General features: G+C 41.4%; 1 protein-coding gene across 1 annotated transcript in view; it reads left to right on the forward strand.

Moving 5' to 3' along the window:
* LOC128638588 (C-Jun-amino-terminal kinase-interacting protein 4-like) overlaps positions 1 to 23718 on the forward strand; it is a 297523-nt gene that overhangs the window by 143842 nt on the left and 129963 nt on the right. The window contains 3 exon segments of the mRNA XM_053690636.1: positions 8512 to 8569; positions 9217 to 9369; positions 9935 to 9986. Of these exon segments, the coding sequence (XP_053546611.1) occupies positions 8512 to 8569; positions 9217 to 9369; positions 9935 to 9986 (263 nt within the window).

Below are 23718 nucleotides of genomic sequence, written 5' to 3' on the forward strand. Positions count from 1 at the left end.
GCTCTCCTCTGGTGGGCAGCAATCCACTGCCGGAATGTAACATTGCACACAACCTCTATTTTGCAATCCCGCCACCCTGTAATGCGCAGTCAGGAACTGCCAAACTCCCCACCTAAGAGGTAGGAAGCAGTAGTCATCAGTCCACTGCTTGATAAAGCGTGACTGTAGGCTCTCTTGTGAGAACCTGCAGTCATAAGGAGGCGAAGGGCTTGATAAATAGAGCCAAAAGTGTTTATCTCAGTTTGCAGCATTAACCTTTTAGCGCCGTTAGGACGTTGTATTCAGTCAGAATTTTTCTGGGCTTTAGCGCCGAAGGACAGAATACAGCTTCCTAACCGCTTGGCTTTCCTGAAGCCACTGGCGCTTCCCTGATGGGATCGTGGTCTGGAGGGCGTGCCTAGCATCATAGGGACGGCCCCCTGTACACGTGTACGATTGCGAGTTTTCAATTTGTTTACATCGGAACAGTTCCGATGTAGACACGTTAACCCCGGCACGAAAGGGTTAATGTTTGTGAAGGCATGAGAATGTTTGTTTGCATTAATTCACATGCTTGCTGGAGTGATGTGTATTCTAATATTCTAAGGTGTTTATAACCACCTTTAACATTAATGCATCACCTCGATTTCAATATATTTACAGAAACTCCTTTTATTTTAACTGCAATAGAACTTGTGTTGCTCATACAAAAGACTAACTTTGTGGAAAGACTTCTGTCTTGGCAAATGTATGTTGAGTTCACCTCTTACCTTTCACTACATAGTAACCTCTGAGGAGGGAATATGTGCAAATCAATAGTAGTTATATAGTGGTATTGGTGATATTAGAGTTAATCACAATTCTTTTGAAACTTTAATCTTTATGATTTTTCTACAATTTTTTTAATTGAATGGGGAATTTGTAGATGTATCACTTGATAAACTTTTCTAGAAGATTGTGATCAATTATCAATAAAAATGTGTATTATTCATTTATTAAAGGTGCACAAACATTAACGGGATAGGAAAGTCAAAATTAAACTTGTATGATTCAGATAGAGCATGTTATTTTAAGACCCTTTTAAATTCACTTCTACTTTCAAATTTGCTTTGTTCTCTTGGTATCCATTGTTGAAAAAGAATACGCACATATCCAACACTATTGGAAGATAGCTGGTGATTGGTGCCTGCACACATTTGTCTCTTGTGATTGGCTGACTAGATGTGGTCAACTGGCTACCAGTAGTGCTTTGCTGCTCCTTCAGGAAAGGATATCAAGGGAATGAAGTAAATTTGATAATAGAAGTAAATTGGAAAGTTGTTTAAAAGTGTGTGTTCTATCTGACTCCTGAAAGAAAGAAAATGTGTTTCATGACCCTGCTGTAGGTGGTATATTACTCATTTTCTCAAGTTAGTATTTCTTTCATGTAATTAGCAAGAGTCCATGAGCTAGTGACGTATGGGATATACATTCCTACCAGGAGGGGCAAAGTTTCCCAAACCTCAAAATGCCTATAAATACACCCCTCACCACACCACAATTCAGTTTTACAAACTTTGCCTCCGATGGAGGTGGTGAAGTAAGTTTGTGCTAGATTCTACGTTGATATGCGCTCCGCAGCAAGTTGGAGCCCGGTTTTCCTCTCAGCGTGCAGTGAATGTCAGAGGGATGTGAGGAGAGTATTGCCTATTTGAATGCAGTGATCTCCTTCTACGGGGTCTATTTCATAGGTTCTCTGTTATCGGTCGTAGAGATTCATCTCTTACCTCCCTTTTCAGATCGACGATATACTCTTATATATACCATTACCTCTGCTGATTCTCGTTTCAGTACTGGTTTGGCTTTCTACAAACATGTAGATGAGTGTCCTGGGGTAAGTAAATCTTATTTTCTGTGACACTCTAAGCTATGGTTGGGCACTTTGTTTATAAAGTTCTAAATATATGTATTCAAACATTTATTTGCCTTGACTCAGAATGTTCAACTTTCCTTATTTTCAGACAGTCAGTTTCATATTTGGGATAATGCATTTGATTTAATCATTTTTTCTTACCTTCAAAAATTTGACTCTTCCCTGTGGGCTGTTAGGCTCGCGGGGGCTGAAAATGCTTAATTTTATTGCGTCATTCTTGGCGCGGACTTTTTTGGCGCAAAAAAATTCGTTTCCGTTTCCGGCGTCATACGTGTCGCCGGAAGTTGCGTCATTTTTTGACGTTATTTTGCGTCAAAAATGTCGGCGTTCCGGATGTGGCGTCATTTTGGCGCCAAAAAGCATTTAGGCGCCAAATAATGTGGGCGTCTTATTGGCGCGAAAAATATGGGCGTCTCTTTTGTCTCCACATTTTAAGTCTCATTTTTCATTGCTTCTGGTTGCTAGAAGCTTGTTCTTTGGCATTTTTTCCCATTCCTGAAACTGTCATTTAAGGAATTTGATCAATTTTGCTTTATATATATGTTGTTTTTTCTCTTACATATTGCAAGATGTCTCACGTTGCATCTGAGTCAGAAGATACTACAGGAAAATCGCTGTCTAGTGCTGGATCTACCAAAGCTAAGTGTATCTGCTGTAAACTTTTGGTAGCTATTCCTCCAGCTGTTGTTTGTATTGATTGTCATGACAAACTTGTTAAAGCAGATAATATTCCTTTAGTAAAGTACCATTGCCTGTTGCAGTTCCTTCAACATCTAAGGTGCAGAATGTTCCTGATAATATAAGAGATTTTGTTTCTGAATCCATAAAGAAGGCTATGTCTGTTATTTCTCCTTCTAGTAAACGTAAAAAATCTTTTAAAACTTCTCTCCCTACAGATTAATTTTTAAATGAACATCATCATTCTGATTCTGATGACTCTTCTGGTTCAGAGGATTCTGTCTCAGAGGTTGATGCTGATAAATCTTCATATTTATTTAAAATGGAATTTATTCGTTCTTTACTTAAAGAAGTACTAATTGCTTTAGAAATAGAGGATTCTGGTCCTCTTGATACTAATTCTAAACGTTTGGATAAGGTATTTAAAGCTCCTGTGGTTATTCCAGAAGTTTTTCCTGTTCCTAATGCTATTTCTGCAGTAATTTCCAAAGAATGGGATAAATTGGGTAATTCATTTACTCCTTCTAAACGTTTTAAGCGATTATATCCTGTGCCGTCTGACAGATTAGAATTTTGGGACAAAATCCCTAAAGTTGATGGGGCTATTTCTACCCTTGCTAAACGTACTACTATTCCTACGTCAGATGGTACTTCGTTTAAGGATCCTTTAGATAGGAAAATTGAATCCTTTCTAAGAAAAGCTTATCTGTGTTCAGGTAATCTTCTTAGACCTGCTATATCTTTGGCTGATGTTGCTGCAGCTTCAACTTTCTGGTTGGAAACTTTAGCGCAACAAGTAACACATCATGATTCTCATGATATTATTATTCTTCTACAGCATGCTAATAATTTTATTTGTGATGCCATTTTTGATATTATCAGAGTTGATGTCAGGTTTATGTCTCTAGCTATTTTAGCTAGAAGAGCTTTATGGCTTAAAACTTGGAATGCTGATATGGCTTCTAAATCAACTTTACTTTCCATTTCTTTCCAGGGTAACAAATTATTTGGTTCTCAGTTGGATTCCATTATTTCAACTGTTACTGGTGGGAAAGGAACTTTTTTACCACAGGATAAAAAATCTAAAGGTAAAAGCAGGGCTAATAATCGTTTTCGTTCCTTTTCGTTTCAACAAAGAACAAAAGCCTGATCCTTCATCCTCAGGAGCAGTTTCAGTTTGGAAACCATCTCCAGTCTGGAATAAATCCAAGCCAGCTAGAAAGGCAAAGCCTGCTTCTAAGTCCACATGAAGGTGCGGCCCTCATTCCAGCTCAGCTGGTAGGGGGCAGGTTACGTTTTTTCAAGGAAATTTGGATCAATTCTGTTCACAATCTTTGGATTCAGAGCATTGTTTCAGAAGGGTACAGAATTGGTTTCAAGATGAGACCTCCTGCAAAGAGATTTTTTCTTTCCCGTGTCCCAGTAAATCCAGTAAAAGCTCAAGCATTTCTGAAATGTGTTTCAGATCTAGAGTTGACTGGAGTAATTATGCCAGTTCCAGTTCCGGAACAGGGGATGGGGTTTTATTCAAATCTCTTCATTGTACCAAAGAAGGAGAATTCCTTAAGACCAGTTCTGGATCTAAAAATATTGAATCGTTATGTAAGAATACCAACGTTCAAGATGGTAACTGTAAGGACTATCTTGCCTTTTGTTCAGCAAGGGAATTATATGTCCACAATAGATTTACAGGATGCATATCTGCATATTCCGATTCATCCAGATCATTATCAGTTCCTGAGATTCTCTTTTCTGGACAAGCATTACCAGTTTGTGGCTCTGCCGTTTGGCCTAGCTACAGCTCCAAGAATTTTTACAAAGGTTCTCGGTGCCCTTCTGTCTGTAATCAGAGAACAGGGTATTGTGGTATTTCCTTATTTGGACGATATCTTGGTACTTGCTCAGTCTTTACATTTAGCAGAATCTCATACGAATCGACTTGTGTTGTTTCTTCAAGATCATGGTTGGAGGATCAATTTACCAAAAAGTTCTTTGATTCCTCAGACAAGGGTAACCTTTCTGGGTTTCCAGATGGATTCAGTGTCCATGACTCTGTCTTTAACAGACAAGAGACGTCTAAAATTGATTGCAGCTTGTCGAAACCTTCAGTCACAATCATTCCCTTCGGTAGCCTTATGCATGGAAATTCTAGGTCTTATGACTGCTGCATCGGACGCGATCCCCTTTGCTCGTTTTCACATGCGACCTCTTCAGCTCTGTATGCTGAAGCAATGGTGCAAGGATTACACGAAGATATCTCAATTAATATCTTTAAAACCGATTGTTCGACACTCTCTAACATGGTGGACAGATCACCATCGTTTAATTCAGGGGGCTTCTTTTGTGCTTCCGACCTGGACTGTAATTTCAACAGATGCAAGTCTCACAGGTTGGGGAGCTGTGTGGGGATCTCTGACGGCACAAGGAGTTTGGGAATCTCAGGAGGTGAGATTACCGATCAATATTTTGGAACTCCGTGCAATTTTCAGAGCTCTTCAGTTTTGGCCTCTTCTGAAGAGAGAATCGTTCATTTGTTTTCAAACAGACAATGTCACAACTGTGGCATACATCAATCATCAAGGAGGGACTCACAGTCCTCTGGCTATGAAAGAAGTATCTCGAATTTTGGTTTGGGCGGAATCCAGCTCCTGTCTAATCTCTGCGGTTCATATCCCAGGTATAGACAATTGGGAAGCGGATTATCTCAGTCGCCAAACGTTGCATCCGGGCGAATGGTCTCTTCACCCAAAGGTATTTCTTCAGATTGTTCAAATGTGGGAACTTCCAGAAATAGATCTGATGGCGTCCCATCTAAACAAGAAACTTCCCAGGTATCTGTCCAGATCCCGGGATCCTCAGGCGGAGGCAGTGGATGCATTATCACTTCCTTGGAAGTATCATCCTGCCTATATCTTTCCGCCTCTAGTTCTTCTTCCAAGAGTAATCTCCAAGATTCTGAAGGAATGCTCGTTTGTTCTGCTGGTAGCTCCGGCATGGCCTCACAGGTTTTGGTATGCGGATCTTGTCCGGATGGCCTCTTGCCAACCGTGGACTCTTCCGTTAAGACCAGACCTTCTGTCACAAGGTCCTTTTTTCCATCAGGATCTGAAATCCTTAAATTTAAAGGTATGGAGATTGAACGCTTGATTCTTGGTCAAAGAGGTTTCTCTGACTCTGTGATTAATACTATGTTACAGGCTCGTAAATCTGTATCTCGAGAGATATATTATAGAGTCTGGAAGACTTATATTTCTTGGTGTCTTTCTCATCATTTTTCTTGGCATTCTTTTAGAATACCGAGAATTTTACAGTTTCTTCAGGATGGTTTAGATAAGGGTTTGTCCGCAAGTTCTTTGAAAGGACAAATCTCTGCTCTTTCTGTTCTTTTTCACAGAAAGATTGCTATTCTTCCTGATATTCATTGTTTTGTACAAGCTTTGGTTCGTATAAAACCTGTTATTAAGTCAATTTCTCCTCCTTGGAGTTTGAATTTGGTTCTGGGAGCTCTTCAAGCTCCTCCGTTTGAACCTATGCATTCATTGGACATTAAATTACTTTCTTGGAAAGTTTTGTTCCTTTTGGCCATCTCTTCTGCCAGAAGAGTTTCTGAATTATCTGCTCTTTCTTGTGAGTCTCCTTTTCTGATTTTTCATCAGGATAAGGCGGTGTTGCGAACTTCTTTTGAATTTTTACCTAAAGTTGTGAATTCCAACAACATTAGTAGAGAAATTGTGGTTCCTTCATTATGTCCTAATCCTAAGAATTCTAAGGAGAAATCGTTGCATTCTTTGGATGTTGTTAGAGCTTTGAAATATTATGTTGAAGCTACGAAATCTTTCCGTAAGACTTCTAGTTTATTTGTTATCTTTTCCGGTTCTAGAAAAGGCCAGAAAGCTTCTGCCATTTCTTTGGCATCTTGGTTGAAATCTTTAATTCATCTTGCCTATGTTGAGTCGGGTAAAACTCCGCCTCAAAGAATTACAGCTCATTCTACTAGGTCAGTTTCTACTTCCTGGGCGTTTAGGAATGAAGCTTCGGTTGACCAGATTTGCAAAGCAGCAACTTGGTCCTCTTTGCATACTTTTACTAAATTCTACCATTTTGATGTATTTTCTTCTTCAGAAGCAGTTTTTGGTAGAAAAGTACTTCAGGCAGCGGTTTCAGTTTGAATCTTCTGCTTATGTTTTTCGTTAAACTTTATTTTTGGGTGTGGATTATTTTCAGCAGGAATTGGCTGTCTTTATTTTATCCCTCCCTCTCTAGTGACTCTTGTGTGGAAAGATCCACATCTTGGGTAGTCATTATCCCATACGTCACTAGCTCATGGACTCTTGCTAATTACATGAAAGAAAACATAATTTATGTAAGAACTTACCTGATAAATTAATTTCTTTCATATTAGCAAGAGTCCATGAGGCCCGCCCTTTTTTTGTGGTGGTTATGATTTTTGTATAAAGCACAATTATTCCAATTCCTTATTTTATATGCTTTCGCACTTTTTTATCACCCCACTTCTTGGTTATTCGTTAAACTGAATTGTGGGTGTGGTGAGGGGTGTATTTATAGGCATTTTGAGGTTTGGGAAACTTTGCCCCTCCTGGTAGGAATGTATATCCCATACGTCACTAGCTCATGGACTCTTGCTAATATGAAAGAAATGAATTTATCAGGTAAGTTCTTACATAAATTATGTTTTATTATTAAAGGGATATGAAACCCATATTTAATATTTTAGGATTCAGATAGACCATGCAATTTTAAACAGCTTCCCAATTTACTTAACGTTATCTAATTTGCTTAGTTCTCTTGGTATTCTTTATTGAAAAAAAAACATACCTAGGTATGCTCAGGAGCAGCAAAGCCCTACTAAGAGCTAGCTGCTTATAGGTGGCTTCACAAATATGCCTCTTGTTAGTCGCTCACCTGATGTGTTTAGCTAGCTCCTGGTAGTACATTGCTGCTTCTTCAACAAAGGATATCAAGAGAAACAAAGGATACCACGATAATTAAGCAACTTTAGTAATAGAAGTAATTTTGAAAGTTGTTTAAAATTATATGATCTATCTGAATCATAAAATATTTTTTGGGGGTTTCATGTCCTTTTAATCTACTTCACGTCATTAAAGGGACATAATACTCATATGCTAAATCACTTGAAACTGATGCAGTATAACAGTAAAAAGCTGACCGGAAAATATCTCCTGAGCATCTCTAAGTAAAAAAGGAAGATATTTTACCTCACAATCTCCTCAGCTCACCAGAGTAAATTCTGTGTAAAAAGTTATACTCAGCTGCTCCCAGCTGCAGGTAAAAAAAACCCCCAGAAGAAATGAAAAGTAGCCAATCGGCATCAGCAGTGCTGAGGTCATGAACTTTTTTTACTGTGATCTCATGAGATTTCATAGTAAACTTCCTTAAACTGAATAGGGAAATAACACGAGAGTGCACAAGGCTTTAATCCCTTAGCTGTCCCGGGACAGACATACTGATTTGGTGCTTAGAAGTCCTTTACAATGGGAGGTGGCTACTGAGGACATTTCTTAGGTAAAATATCTTTCTTTTTTACATAGAGATGTTCAGGTGATATTTTCTATTCAGCTTTTTACAGCTATGCTGCATCACTTTCAAGTGTTTCAACATTTGGGTATCATGGCCCTTTAAGCAGCTAAAGCGAATCCGGGCTTTTATGGTCAGTAAATGCACTGTGTGCTATAGCTTGGTATTTCTCTAGCTGTGTAATTCTAAATGAGAATTTAAGGAATATTATGAGACTATTCCACAGAATCAATTCTGAATTAATATAAACAATATACAGAGCATTGTTTGAGAGGGTACATGGTTAGCAATTTAAAACACACTTTCAGAGTGACAATTCAAATAAAGAACATGTATTGCTGAATAGAAGGGGATATCTATTGTTTTTATCTCTTTTACCTTCTCAGGTGTTGGGGGTCCAGTAGAAGCTCTCATGATGGAGAATGCGCAGCTAAGAGATGCACAGTAAGAGGACGTTGTATATATTTTTATATTTACTAAATTGTAAGTAGTTGCATTGCAGAAGGGTGGGCTATGTAGTGTTTATAGAATCCCACTGCCCATTCAAGTATTCCTGTGCATTATAAGTAGATACAAAGGGAACCTATGGTGCAGGCTGTGTTATTTGTGGTGACTTTTACTATCAAAAATGTTAGCATGAGATATAGTGGCTAACAATTGTCTAATTATAAATGTGTTGATATGATGACATTCCCCTTTTTCTGGGCAGCTCCACAACACAGGCATTTTCTTTCATCAGTGCTGCTTTTCCATTGTTAAACAGACGGCATTCACTTCTGTGCTGTGAATGTTTCAGATTCAATATGTCAGTAGTATACCCATGTATTCTGTTGGTGATTCTGTTGGTGTGGAAGGCAAAACCATTATAGAGGAGACTTAGTTTCCAGAATTTTACTTAGGGCTTCTAACTTTATGGATAATTGTATGTGTACAAAACCCATTTACTGGCTCTTAAAACTCTGTGTGCCTGACATTTAGATATTCTTGGGCCCTAACTATGAAATGACTTTGTCAGCCTTTGGAATATGATGGTAGCTAGACGTGTATTTTCTAATTTCATATGTGTAATTGTTATTGTGTATTCCTTGCAGGAGTGAAGTAGATATGGCTAGGAAGAGCCTTATTGCTAGAGTGGAGGAGCTGACTGCAGAACGAGAAGCTCTTAAACAAGAGAATGAACGGCTAACGCAAACTCAAACTCGTACTGAATGTAAACTTAAAGAGACTGAACAGGACCTGCAGATGTGAGTGAAGATAGACAAGTATTCTGTTTGATAGTCTCTGTAACTCCTATATAGAAAATGATTGTCTTTTCTGTAGATTACGCAACATACTTGATGCATTTTACTTTTTCTAGCACATTCTGCTTGTGGTGAGGAGATAACCAGTATCAGTCTAGTCAGTTTAACCTGCCAGCCAGGGAAAATCAAACTTTATACTTTCAATTATACATATATTATGTAATATATACCAGTTTTTGTTTGTATAAGATACAGTGCATATACAACATACATACACATTCTGTACCAAGTAAATTCCCCATAATAATAATAAATGTATGAAGAAATTAAGCATATTACAAGCATTATCACACATAGTACACATCTAAACTGCCTTCAGATAGAAGAACTAATTAGCCCAAACCTGGAAATTCACATTTTTAAATTTTAGCTTGCTGCATTGTGTTTAGTTTGTTGAGGATTGCACCGAGCAAAACGAGTTGTCGTCTCCGCCCCTTTTTTGCTAAAAGAAAATGTTTTGCTACCAAATCTCTGCTTCGTTTTTTAATGTATATTTTGTCTATTAAAGGGCCCGTATAGAGCTGGAAGAAACAAGGAAAATGAACAGAGAAGATGCAGAGGTTGTTTATTTATTTATTCATTTGTAAAGTACAAAGCTATTATATTCTATCTCTGAGTACATGAGTAAGTAGGTACATAACACAACACTTGTATATAGCAGTGTTTTTCAACCAGTGTGCCGTGAGAGATCCTCAGGTGTGCCGCGGCAGACTGACAACAGTGCGGGGGTGTCCCAATTTCAAATGTTGAAATATTGGGAGGTATGTGACAGGCTCATCAGGCATCATTTACAACCATGACATTGACATTCATTCACTGACAATCATTATGATTGTTTGTGAATGAATGTCAATATGTCATGTATAGTTTGTAGGAGGCATGACAGCACAGTACAGTGTGTATGTGTGTGTATATATATATATATATATATATCTTTCTCTCTCTCTATCTCTCTATCTATCTCTCTATCTATCTCTCTATCTATCTCTCTATCTATCTCTCTATCTCTCTCTCTATCTATATCTATATCCTGTATTAGGCTACAATGTGTGATTTTGTAAAATTTTGGGATGGTGGTGTGCCGCAGGATTTTTTTAATGTAAAAAAGTGTGCCACGGCAAAAAAAGGTTGCAAATCACTGGTATATAGTAATGCAATTCGGATTCAGTAAAGACATTTGACAGTACATATTAACACAAGGAGAAGGGCACTGCAACAAAAAACTTAGTTTAGAGCAGGGGTGTCCAAACTTTGCTCTCCAGATGTTTTGGAACTACATTTCCCATGATGCTCAGCTAGATAAAATGCTGGCTGAGCATCATCGGAAATGTAGTTCCAAAACCTCTGGAGAGCAAAGTTTGGACACCCCTGGTTTAGAGGTTCATGTATGAAAGTGGGATTCATAGCTGTAATAACGGATAAGAGTTAAATTGAGGGTTGTTTTTGGAGTTAAAGGGATACTAAACCCAATTTTTTTCTTTCATGATTCAGATAGAGCATGAGATTTTAAGCACCTTTCTAATTTACTCCTATTATCAATTTTTCTTTGTTCTCATGCTATCTTGATTTGAAAAAGCAATACTGTAAGCTTTAGAGCCAGACCATTTCTCCAACATAGGTGTGTCCGGTCCACGGCGTCATCCTTACTTGTGGGATATTCTCTTCCCCAACAGGAAATGGCAAAGAGCCCAGCAAAGCTGGTCACATGATCCCTCCTAGGCTCCGCCTACCCCAGTCATTCTCTTTGCCGTTGCACCGGCAACATCTCCACGGAGATGGTTAAGAGTTTTTTGGTGTTTAAATGTAGTTTTTATCCTTCAATCAAGTGTTTGTTATTTTAAAATAGTGCTGGTATGTACTATTTACTCTGAAACAGAAAAGAGATGAAGATTTCTGTTTGTAAGAGGAAGATGATTTTAGCAAACGTTACTAAAATCGATTGCTGTTTCCACACAGGACTGTTGAGATGAAGTAACTTCAGTTGGGGGAAACAGTTGGCAGTCTTTTCTGCTTAAGGTATGACTAGCCATATTTCTAACAAGACCATGTAATGCTGGAAGGCTGTCATTTCCCCTATGGGGACCGGTAAGCCATTTTCTTAGATTAAGTAAAAGAATAAAGGGCTTCATAAGGGCTTAAAAAACTGGTAGACATTTTTCTGGGCTAAAACGATTACTTTACTAAGCATATTTGGCAGATTATAACTCTTAATAGTTATTATAATCTTGGGGATCGTTTTAAAAAAACGGCAGGCACTGTATTGGACACCTTTTTCAGATGGGGGCCTTTTCTAGTCATAGGCAGAGCCTCATTTTCGCGCCACTAATGCGCAGTTGTTTTTGGAGAGCAAGGCATGCAGATGCATGTGTGAGGAGCTAAGAACCACTGAAAAAGCTTATAGAAGGTGTCATTTGGTATCGTATTCCCCTCTGGGCTTGGTTGGGTCTCAGCAAAGCAGATACCTGGGTCTGTATAGGGGTTAAATGTAAAAACGGCTCCGGTTCCGTTATTTTAAGGGTTAAAGCTTTCAAATTTTGGTGTGCAATACTTTTAAGGCTTTAAGACACTGTGGTGAAATTTTGGTGAATTTTGAACAATTCCTTCATACTTTTTCACATATTCAGTAATAAAGTGTGTTCAGTTTAAAATTTAAAGTGACAGTAACGGTTTTATTTTAAAACGTTTTTTGTGCCTTGTTGACAAGTTTAAGCCTGTTTAACATGTCTGAACCATCAGATAAGCGATGTTCTATATGTATGAAAGCCAAGGTTTCTCCCCATTTAAATTTATGTGATGATTGTGCCATAGTGTCCAAACAAGGTAGGGACAATGATGCCACAGATAATGATATTGCCTAAGATGATTCCTCAAATGAGGGGAGTAAGCATGATACTGCATCATCCCCTTCTGTGTCTACACCAGTTTTGCCCACACAAGAGGCCCCTAGTACATCTAGTGCGCCAATACTTATTACCATGCAACAATTAACGGCTGTAATGGATAATTCTATTGCAAACATTTTATCCAAAATGCATACTTATCAGAGAAAGCGCGATTGCTCTGTTTTAAACACTGAAGAGCAAGAGGATGCTGATGCTAACTGTTCTGACATACCCTCACACCAATCTGAAGGGGCCAGGAGGGAGGTTTTGTCTGAGGGAGAAATTTCAGATTCAGGAAAAATTTCTCAACAAGCTGAACCTGATGTTGTAACATTTAAATTTAAATTAGAACATCTCCGCGCACTGCTTAAGGAGGTATTATCTACTCTGGATGATTGTGACAATTTGGTCATTCCAGAGAAATTATGTAAGATGGACAAGTTCCTAGAGGTTCCGGTGCCCCCCGATGCTTTTCCTATACCCAAGCGGGTGGCGGACATAGTAAATAAGGAGTGGGAAAGGCCCGGCATACCTTTTGTTCCTCCCCCTATATTTAAGAAATTATTTCCTATAGTCGACCCCAGAAAGGACTTATGGCAGACAGTCCCCAAGGTCGAGGGGGCGGTTTCTACTCTAAACAAACGCACTACTATTCCTATAGAAGATAGTTGTGCTTTCAAAGATCCTATGGATAAAAAGTTAGAGGGTTTGCTTAAAAAGATGTTTGTTCAGCAAGGTTACCTTCTACAACCAATTTCATGCATTGTTCCTGTCACTACAGCAGCGTGTTTCTGGTTCGAAGAACTAGAAAAGTCGCTCAATAAAGAATCTTCGTATGAGGAGGTTATGGACAGAGTTCAAGCACTTAAATTGGCTAACTCTTTTATTTTAGATGCCGCTTTGCAATTAGCTAGATTAGCAGCGAAAAATTCAGGGTTTGCTATCGTGGCGCGCAGAGCGCTTTGGCTAAAGTCTTGGTCAGCGGATGTGTCTTCCAAGACAAAATTGCTTAACATCCCTTTCAAGGGTAAAACACTGTTTGGTCCTGATTTGAAAGAGATTATTTCAGACATCACCGGGGGAAAGGGCCACGCCCTTCCTCAGGATAGGTCTTTTAAGGCTAAAAATAAGCCTAATTTTCGTCCCTTTCGCAGAAACGGACCAGCCTCTAATTCTACATCCTCTAAGCAAGAGGGTAATACTTCTCAACCCAAACCAGCCTGGAGACCGATGCAAGGCTGGAACAAGGGTAAGCAGGCCAAGAAGCCTGCCACTGCTACCAAAACAGCATGAAGGGATGGCCCCCGATCCGGGACCGGATCTGGTGGGGGGCAGACTTTCTCTCTTTGCTCAGGCTTGGGCAAGAGATGTTCAGGATCCTTGGGCACTAGAAATAGTTTCTCAGGGTTATCTCCTGGAATTCAAGGAACTACCCCCAAGGGGAAGGTTCCACAGGTCTCAATTATCTTCAAACCAAATAAAAAGACAGGCATTCTTACATTGTGTAGAAGACCTGTTAAAGATGGGAGTAATTCATCCAGTTCCAATAGGAGAACAAGGGATGGGGTTTTACTCCAACCTGTTCATAGTTCCCAAAAAAGAGGGAACATTCAGACCAATTTTAGATCTCAAGATCCTAAACAAATTTCTCAGGGTTCCATCGTTCAAAATGGAAACCATTTGATCGATCCTTCCTACCATCCAGGAAGGTCAATTTATGACCACGGTGGATTTAAAGGATGCGTACCTACATATTCCTATCCACAAGGAACATCATCAGTTCCTAAGGTTCGCTTTTCTGGACAAGCATTACCAGTTTGTGGCACTTCCATTCGGATTAGCCACTGCTCCGAGAATTTTCACAAAGGTACTAGGGTCCCTTCTAGCGGTTCTAAGACCAAGGGGCATTGCAGTAGTACCTTACTTGGACGACATCCTGATTCAAGCGTCGTCTCTGTCAAAAGCAAAGGCTCATACGGACATCGTCCTAGCCTTTCTCAGATCTCACGGATGGAAAGTGAACAAAGAAAAAAGTTCTCTGTCCCCGTCAACAAGAGTTCCCTTCTTGGGAACAATAATAGATTCCTTAGAAATGAGGATTTTTCTGACAGAGGTCAGAAAATCAAAACTTCTAAGCTCTTGTCAAGTACTTCATTCTGTTCTTCGTCCTTCCATAGCGCAGTGCATGGAAGTAATAGGATTGATGGTTGCAGCAATGGACATAGTTCCTTTTGCACAAATTCATCTAAGACCATTACAACTGTGCATGCTCAGACAGTGGAATGGGGATTATACAGACTTGTCTCCGACGATTCAAGTAGATCAAAGGACCAGAGATTCACTCCGTTGGTGGCTGATCCTGGACAACCTGTCACAGGGAATGAGCTTCCGCAGACCAGAGTGGGTCATTGTCACGACCGACGCCAGTCTGGTGGGCTGGGGCGCGGTCTGGGAACCCCTGAAAGCTCAGGGTCTATGGTCTCGGGAAGAATCTCTTCTCCCGATAAACATTCTGGAACTGAGAGCGATATTCAATGCTCTCAAAGCTTGGCCTCATCTAGCAAAGGCCAAATTCATAAGGTTTCAATCAGACAACATGACGACTGTTGCATATATCAACCATCAGGGGGGAACAAGGAGTTCCCTGGCGATGGAGGAAGTGACCAAGATAATTCAATGGGCGGAAGATCACTCCTGCCACTTGTCTGCAATCCACATCCCAGGAGTGGAAAATTGGGAAGCGGATTTTCTGAGTCGTCAGACATTCCATCCGGGGGAGTGGGAACTCCATCCGGAAATCTTTGCCCAAATAACTCAATTATGGGGCATTCCAGACATGGATCTGATGGCCTCTCGTCAGAACTTCAAGGTTCCTTGTTACGGGTCCAGATCCAGGGATCCCAAGGCGACTCTAGTAGATGCACTAGTAGCACCTTGGACCTTCAACCTAGCTTATGTATTCCCACCGTTTCCTCTCATTCCCAGGCTGGTAGCCAGGATCAATCAGGAGAGGGCTTCGGTGATCTTGATAGCTCCTGCGTGGCCACGCAGGACTTGGTATGCAGACCTGGTGAATATGTCATCGGCTCCACCATGGAAGCTACCTTTGAGACAGGACCTTCTTGTTCAAGGTCCATTCGAACATCCGAATCTGGTTTCCCTCCAACTGACTGCTTGGAGATTGAACGCTTGATTTTATCAAAGCGTGGGTTTTCAGATTCTGTAATAGATACTCTGATTCAGGCTAGAAAGCCTGTAACTTGAAAAATTTACCATAAAATATGGAAAAAATATATCTGTTGGTGTGAATCTAAAGGATTCCCATGGAACAAGATAAAAATTCCTAAGATTCTATCCTTTCTACAAGAAGGTTTGGAGAAAGGATTATCTGCAAGTTCTCTGAAGGGACAGATCTCTGCTTTATCTGTTTTACTTCACAAAAGGCTGGCAGCTGTGCCAGACGTTCAAGCGTTTGTTCAGGCTCTGGTTAGAATCAAGCCTGTTTACAGACCTTTGACTCCTCCCTGGAGTCTTAATCTAGTTCTTTCAGTTCTTCAAAGGGTTCCGTTTGAACCCTTACATTCCGTAGATATTAAGTTATTATCTTGGAAAGTTTTGTTTTTGGTTGCAATTTCTTCTGCTAGAAGAGTTTCTGAGTTATCTGCTCTGCAGTGTTCTCCGCCCTATCTGGTGTTCCATGCAGATAAGGTGGTTTTGCGTACTAAGCCTGGTTTTCTTCCGAAAGTTGTTTCCAACAAAAATATTAACCAGGAGATAGTTGTACCTTCTTTGTGTCCGAATCCAGCTTCAAAGAAGGAACGTTTGTTACATAATTTGGACGTAGTCCGTGCTCTAAAATTCTATTTAGAGGCCACTAAAGATTTCAGACAAACATCTTCTTTGTTTGTTGTTTATTCTGGTAAAAGGAGAGGTCAAAAAGCAACTTCTACCTCTCTTTCTTTTTGGCTTAAAAGCATTATCCGATTGGCTTATGAGACTGCCGGACGGCAGCCTCCTGAAAGAATCACAGCTCACTCCACTAGGGCTGTGGCTTCCACATGGGCCTTCAAGAACGAGGCTTCTGTTGACCAGATATGTAAGGCAGCGACTTGGTCTTCACTGCACACTTTTGCCAAATTTTACAAATTTGATACTTTTGCTTCTTCAGAGGCTATTTTTGGGAGAAAGGTTTTGCAAGCCGTGGTGCCTTCCATTTAGGTGACCTGATTTGCTCCCTCCCTTCATCCGTGTCCTAAAGCTTTGGTATTGGTTCCCACAAGTAAGGATGACGCCGTGGACCGGACACACCTATGTTGGAGAAAACAGAATTTATGCTTACCTGATAAATTACTTTCTCCAACGGTGTGTCCGGTCCACGGCCCGCCCTGGTTTTTTTAATCAGGTCTGATGAATTATTTTCTCTAACTACAGTCACCACGGTATCATATGGTTTCTCCTATGCATATTTCCTCCTGTACGTCGGTCGAATGACTGGGGTAGGCGGAGCCTAGGAGGGATCATGTGACCAGCTTTGCTGGGCTCTTTGCCATTTCCTGTTGGGGAAGAGAATATCCCACAAGTAAGGATGACGCCGTGGACCGGACACACCGTTGGAGAAAGTAATTTATCAGGTAAGCATAAATTCTGTTTTTTTGTTCAGCATCTGGGTAGCACTTGCTGATTTGTGGCTAAATGTAGCAAACCAATCAGCAAGCTCTACCAAGGTGCTGAACTAAAAATGGGCCGGCTCCTAACCTCTTATTACTGCTTTTTCAAATCAAGATAACATGAGAACAAAGAAAAATTGATAATAGGAGTAAATTAGAAAGTTGCTTAAAATTGCATGCTCTGTCTGAAACATGAAAGAAAAAAATGTGGGGTTAGTATCCCTTTAAGGTGACGGCTACATGGTAGACCTCTATGAATAGATTTTTTTTTAGAGTGCATGATGCTATGAAAGATAGACCATCTGACACAGTAGAGTGTTCAACAGACTAGGCACAGTTCAAGAGATGTATTGGAGATGAGACAAGGAAAAGGTCATGGTGGTTGGCTAGTTATAGGTTATTCCAAGATTGAAGAGTAACAATTTCCTTAGAGATTAAATATAAATAGATCTGAGATTGTTGAAGCTTTGTAGGTTTGCGTCAGTGTTTTTGATTTAGAGAGCCATTGCATGGATAGACAAAGACCAATGGCTGATGTTAATTATTTGAGTTGGATGAATGGGTCTGTCAGAAGCATACATGATAGATGGGAGAAAAGAAAAAGATGTTGTAAAAGCCACTAAGAAATAGGTTGCAGTAGTTCATGCAAAACAAATGGTGTCAAGATGTGGCAATTGTTTAAATATGAGGAGTGTGAAAGAGTGTAGAGTTGTGTGTGTGCATTGCTTCATCACAGCAGTGAAGTAGAGATTTATAAGTATATTTGCAAGTGAGACTTCTGCTGGGGGATTTGTCTTTGATGGCAAAGTTTGAAAGAGGAGCAGCTGGTCTACTATAAAATGTTTGAGAGGTATCTAGAAGAATGTGTAAAGAGAAATGATCCTTTATTTTAGCTGCATGTAAATCATTAGTTAGCTTTGGAGTGTCATTTCTGTTGTCCGTTTAGGGTGGAGATCTAACTGTAGGCTGTCCAATAAAGAAGTCTATAGCGAGTAACGATAATGGATGATAGTTAGAAGAAAGAATGGGTCAACCAAGGGCTTCTTTTAAGTTGGGTGTAATCAAAGCGTTATTGACAGTATCAGGAAATGAGCCAGTGGTGACAGATTAAAGGGACACTAGCCTTCAAGAAATGTTTGCAATAATCATATATTCTAGATTGCCTGCAAAGTGTTGAAATGGAAATACAAAGTATATTTTCGCACCACTCTGTGTATATGTTACATTACTTTCCTGCAGCCACTTGCTGGTAGTTTTGTTTTTCATCTTTCAGTAGACGGACAGTACAGTCAATTAACTGATGCATTACCAGCACAAATTACTCCAGAGCACCCTTACAGGATTCTAAGCTTCTGCTGCAGAGCAGTAGGGGCACACTCCCCTTAGAGTCTGTCCCAGAGGAAATATTTAACTAAAATGACACTGCTTTAATTCTTCTAGTTTAGGGTCCCTTTAAGAAATGAGTTATCGTTATAATCAGGGTAGGAGTGAGGGATGGAGCAAATTAAGGAATAAAGTTGAGTTTTAATAGGAGTGGGGACAGGTGGAGGTGTAGATATTGGGATGTGGGATGGGGAAATGCTTTGATTGATGTTGCTTTTTATTTATCTTGTGTGGCGTGGCTGGTTTTGGATGATGATATAGGTCAGATGATAGAATGGAATGTTGAGAGGAGTCATCCAGAATGATGACTGAGAGGATACTGAAGAGAAATTGATTTGTTGAATGACTGATGTGAAGGTATAATGGGGAAGCCATTATATAAGGAGAGGATAAACTTCTAATTGTGGTTGCCACAGTACGTGTGATTGTTCTGCTTATGTATTCATATTTTACATCTTCTTTATTGCAAAAGATTGTATATATTGATACCTTTTTTTGGAGCTATTAAATATAATTATATAGATAGTTTTATATCTGAAGTTATTAATACAATAATGCGTTTAATCTAGGACTGTGCAATTAATTGCATAATGGAATTAATGACATTGTAAGGATATTGAATATCTGAATCACAGGAGGTTGCAATTTTTTTGCCTTGTGGCTTGTTGCTCCAGTCCTAAGGTGTGCATAGACAAAGAAGGTGGTAGTGCTTTTCTCTGGCCTATTTACTCTGCAGTGCAAATTGCAAAGGGAACAAGCTGCTGTTTTAAACAGTTAGATTAATTTTTTAATATAAAATATGTTTACATTTTTTTTTCCATCTAAAGGGGAGGAGAGTCCACGGCTTCATTCATTACTATTGGGAATTAAGAACCTGGCCACCAGGAGGCGACAAAGACACCCCAGCTAAAGGCTTAAAAAGCTCCCCCACTTCCCTCATCCCCCAGTCATTCTTTGCCTTTCGTCACAGGAGGAAGGCAGCGGAGTGCCAGAGTTTCGGAGTAGTCTCTTATGGAGGGTAGTACTCTTTGCAGTTGGACTGGAGTTTTAAGTAGTCCTGTCAGCCTCTCAGTGAGGGCCTGGGCGAAAGTTAGAGTCCGGGGATGCAGGAAGTTTCTTTCTCGAAACCATCCCGACTCAGATCAACAGCTCCTCAAGCAATCAGCGTTGTCTAACTTTGCTTCGCTGCCTGCTTTCTTCTCTCAAGTCCATGGCGGAGGCATTGCTACTATTCATCACACTTGAAAGGCCGTGTTCCTGTTCCACGGTGTAGATTCTGGTAAGATTGTTTCATTTTTTTTATTGATGATGATGATAACATAGAAGTCAGGGTCACAGTGTGGCGCCTTTTTATCTTTACAGAATCAAGGGTTAATATTCCTGGAAGGGGGATTATTGAACGGGGGGGGTTATACATAATATTATTTATTGTGTCATTGCTGCGTTATGTGCGAGATGAAGCTCTGGCAAAGTGTGGAACTTTCAGGTGACTTGTGGGAATCTTGCACGGCCATTTTTGACGTGTTTTCCCTAGTGTAGGGGCGGTCCTGCAGGCATTCCATGTGACGGGGTGAGCCTATCCTCTGTGGATCTGTGGCGCAGGAGACATAGCGGTTTCTGTAGTCCGGGTCCAGGAGGTGGTAAGTGCCCCGGCCATTGGTGGTATAAGATGCCTTTTTGTAAATTAAGTTAGTCTTCCCATAAATGCAAGCGATGTAGGACTCTCCCTCCTTAACAAAGTCTCATTCCTGTGTTTTATTGTAAGGAGGTTCTGGTAAATCAGCCTGCTCAACTATGTTCTACATGCCTTGATAAAGTAACAACATCTAAATGTAAATGGATGTCTTGTACTACTGGGCCGTCCACCTCTGAGCGTTCTTTGTCCCGTGAGGTGCTTTCCCTGCATTCATCTCCTATTGCACATGCAGCGCCCCAGGGTCCAACCGTTACTCCTTCTGGAGAGATTCGTTGGCCGTCAGACTTTGCGGACCAACTGGAATCGGCGGTTTCTAAGATGATCCATGCCTTACCACGTTCTGCTAAGCCCAAGCGTAGGGTGTATCCGGGCGGCTCGACCCAGGGTTTGTCTTCGATGATGGCAGATCTAGACGCTCTATACGAGGTCGAGGCCCATTCTGGGTCGGAGTCCGTGCCATCTAAGCCTCGTGCTGCGGCGGGACCTGGTTATAGGTTTAGGATGGAAAATTTGCGTTTTCTGCTGCAACAGATACTTGCTATTCTTGAGGTTCCAGAACCTAAGATCCTGGAGGAACCTGCAATTCCTAAACTTGACAAGGTGTAAGAGGACAGGGTGGTGCCTCAGACTTTCCCGGTCCCTGTTAAGATGGCAAATATTAAGAATGAATGGGAGCGATTTGGGTCACCTTTTCCCCCTTCTTCTTCTTTTTCTTCTTCTTCTTTTTCTTCTTCTTCTTTTTCTTCTTCTTCTTTTAAAAAACTGTTTCCCGTTCCAGACTCTGAGCTTGAGCTGTGGGGGACCATTCCCAAGGTGAATGGGGCTATATCTAGGCTCGCAAAGCGGACAACTATTCCCCTAGAGGATAGTTCGTCATTTAAGGAGCCCATAGATAAAAAGCTGGAAAACATGTTGAGAAGGATGTTTCAGCACACTGGGTTTGTTTTTCAACCTGCAGCGGTCACCGGCGCTGCAACATATTGATGTGAATCCCTGTGTGACATGGTCGAAGGGGAGACATCCATCGACAAGATACAGGAGAAGATTAAGGCGCTGAAGGTCGCCAATTCTTTTATCTGCGATGCCAATATGCAAATTATTCGCCTGAATGCTAAGGTATCAAGTTTTTCGGTTTTGTGGCTAAAATCTTGGTCTGCGGACATGACCTCCAAGTCGAGGCTGTTGTCCCTGCCTTTTCAAGGGAAGATCCTGTTTGGTCCAGTATTGTATTCGATCATATCCACGGTTCCGGGAGGCAAGGGAGCTTTCCTACCACAGGATAAGAAGGCTAAGCCTAAGGGATCTACTTTTCGTCCCTTTCGTGCGGACAAGGCCCAGCGCCAGCAACCCGCCGCAAAAGTGGACTAGTCCGAAGGGCAGATTCCTCCTGTCAAACCTGTCTTTAAGACCAGACAAGAGAGAGGCCTTTCTAGAGTGTGTGACAGATCTCGCCACTCTCTGGGTTATCATACCAGTACCCCCAGCAGAAAGGGGTCTAGGGTACTATTACAATCTTTTTGTGGTTCCAAAGAAGGAGGGCACGTTCCGCCCAATTCTGGACCTAAAGTGTTTGAACAAGTTTCTGAGTGTTCCATCATTCAAAATGGAAACGATCAGATCTATTCTGCCCCTAGTTCAAGAGGGACAGTTCATGACAACTATAGATCTGAATGACGCTTACCTTCATGTGCCAATCCACAGGGACCACTTCATGTTCCTAAGATTTGCGTTTCTGGACCAACACTTCCAGTTTGTGGCCCTTCCTTTTGGTCTAGCGACGGCCCCAAGAGTCTTCACGAAGGTTCTGGGGGCGCTGCTGGCAGTGGCCAGATCCAGGGGCATTGCAGTGGCGCCTTATCTGGACGACATCTTAGTTCAGGTGCCGTCGTTTAGCCTTGCAGAGGATCATTCTAGGGTTTTTCTCTTCTCTGATCTCACGGTTGGAAGATCAACTCAGGAAAGAGTTCCCTGGTTCCCAGCAACAGGGTAGAGTTTCTGGGCACGATAATAGACTCTATGTCCATGAAGATATTTCTCACGGATCGGTGTCTCAGGAAGCTTGCCTCCACCCGCCTTGCCCTTCAGTCCTCCACAAGCCCGTTGGTGGCTCAATGTATGGAGGTGATAGGTCTCATGGTGTCATGCATAGATGTCATCCCATTCGCCAGGTTCCATCTCAGACCTCTTCAATTGTGCATGTTGAGACAGTGGAACGGCGATCATTCAGATCTTTTACAGCTGATATCCATGCATGCTCGGACTCGGAACTCCCTCTATTGGTTGACCCTTCCGGAAGAAACTGTCCGTGGGGACATCCCTTCTTGAGACAGTCCTGGGTGATTGTGACCACGGACGCCAGTCTGTCGGGATGGGTAGCTGTTTGGGGTGTCAAGATGGTACAAGGAAGGTGGTCCAGGGAGGAGTCTCTCCTTCCGATCAGCATCCTAGAACTACGAGCAATTTACAATGCTCTGAAGGCTTGGCCTTCTCTGGGGTTAGTCAGTGTCATTAGATCCCAGATAGACAACATTACCTCGGTGGCTTACATCAACCATCAAGGGGGTACGAGGAGCTCCCTCGCGATGAGGGGGGTGTCTCGGATTCTGGAATGGGCAGAGTCCCATGACTGCTCGCTCTAAGCGATTCACATACCAGGTATGGACAACTGGGAAGCGGACTTTCTCAGCAGACAATCCTTTCATCCGGGGGAATGGTCTCTTCACCCTGAGGTGTTTGCGAAGATTTGTCACAAATGGGAAACGCCGGAGATAGATCTCATGGCGTCCAGACTCAATTGCAAGCTACCTCAATATGGGTCGAGTTCCAGGGATCCCCAGGCAGAGCTGATAGATGCCCTAGTGGTTCCTTTGGGATTCAGCCTAGCTTACATTTTTCCACCGCTTCCACTTCTACCTCGAGTAGTGGCACGCATCAAACATGAGCGGGCCTCGGCCATTCTGATTGCTCCTTTTAGGCTGTGGCATTATCAGTTTTGTTGCATAGGAGACTCGCTGAGCTCCCTGACATTCAATCTTTTGTTCAGGCTCTGTCTAGAATCAGGCCTGTCTTTAGACAGTCGGCTCCACCTTATAGCTTAAACTTAGTCCTTAGGGTTTTTCAGAGGGTTCTGTTTGAACCTATGCATTCCATTGATATTAAGATTCTGTCCTGGAAGGTTCTCTTCCTGTTGGCTATTGCATCGGCACGCAGAGTATCTGAACTAGCTGCCTTGCAATGTGATCCTCCTTATCTGGTGTTTCATGCGGATTAGGCTGTCCTTCACACTGGGTTGGGGTTTTTCCCCAAGGTGATGTCTAACCATAACATCAATGAAATCAACAGGAAATAGTGGTTCCTTCCTTGTGTCCTAACCCTTCTTCTTCAAAGGAGAGGTTACTTAATAACTTGGATGTGGTTCGTGCCTTGAAGTTCTATCTTCAGGCTACAAAGGTTTTCAGACAGTCTACATCTCTTTTTGTGGTGTATTCTGGGAAGCGCAAGGGGCAAAGGGCTTCTGCTACTTTTGTCTTTTTGGTTGAGGAGCTTGATTCGCTTGGCTTATGAGACAGCGGGTCATAAGCCTCCTCAGATGATCACGGCTCATTCAACTAGGGCTGCGGCGTCATCTTGGGCCTTCATGATTGAGGCCTCTTTGGAGCAAATT

The sequence above is a fragment of the Bombina bombina genome, chromosome 8, assembly GCF_027579735.1.
Source record: "Bombina bombina isolate aBomBom1 chromosome 8, aBomBom1.pri, whole genome shotgun sequence".
Classification (NCBI taxonomy): domain Eukaryota; kingdom Metazoa; phylum Chordata; class Amphibia; order Anura; family Bombinatoridae; genus Bombina; species Bombina bombina.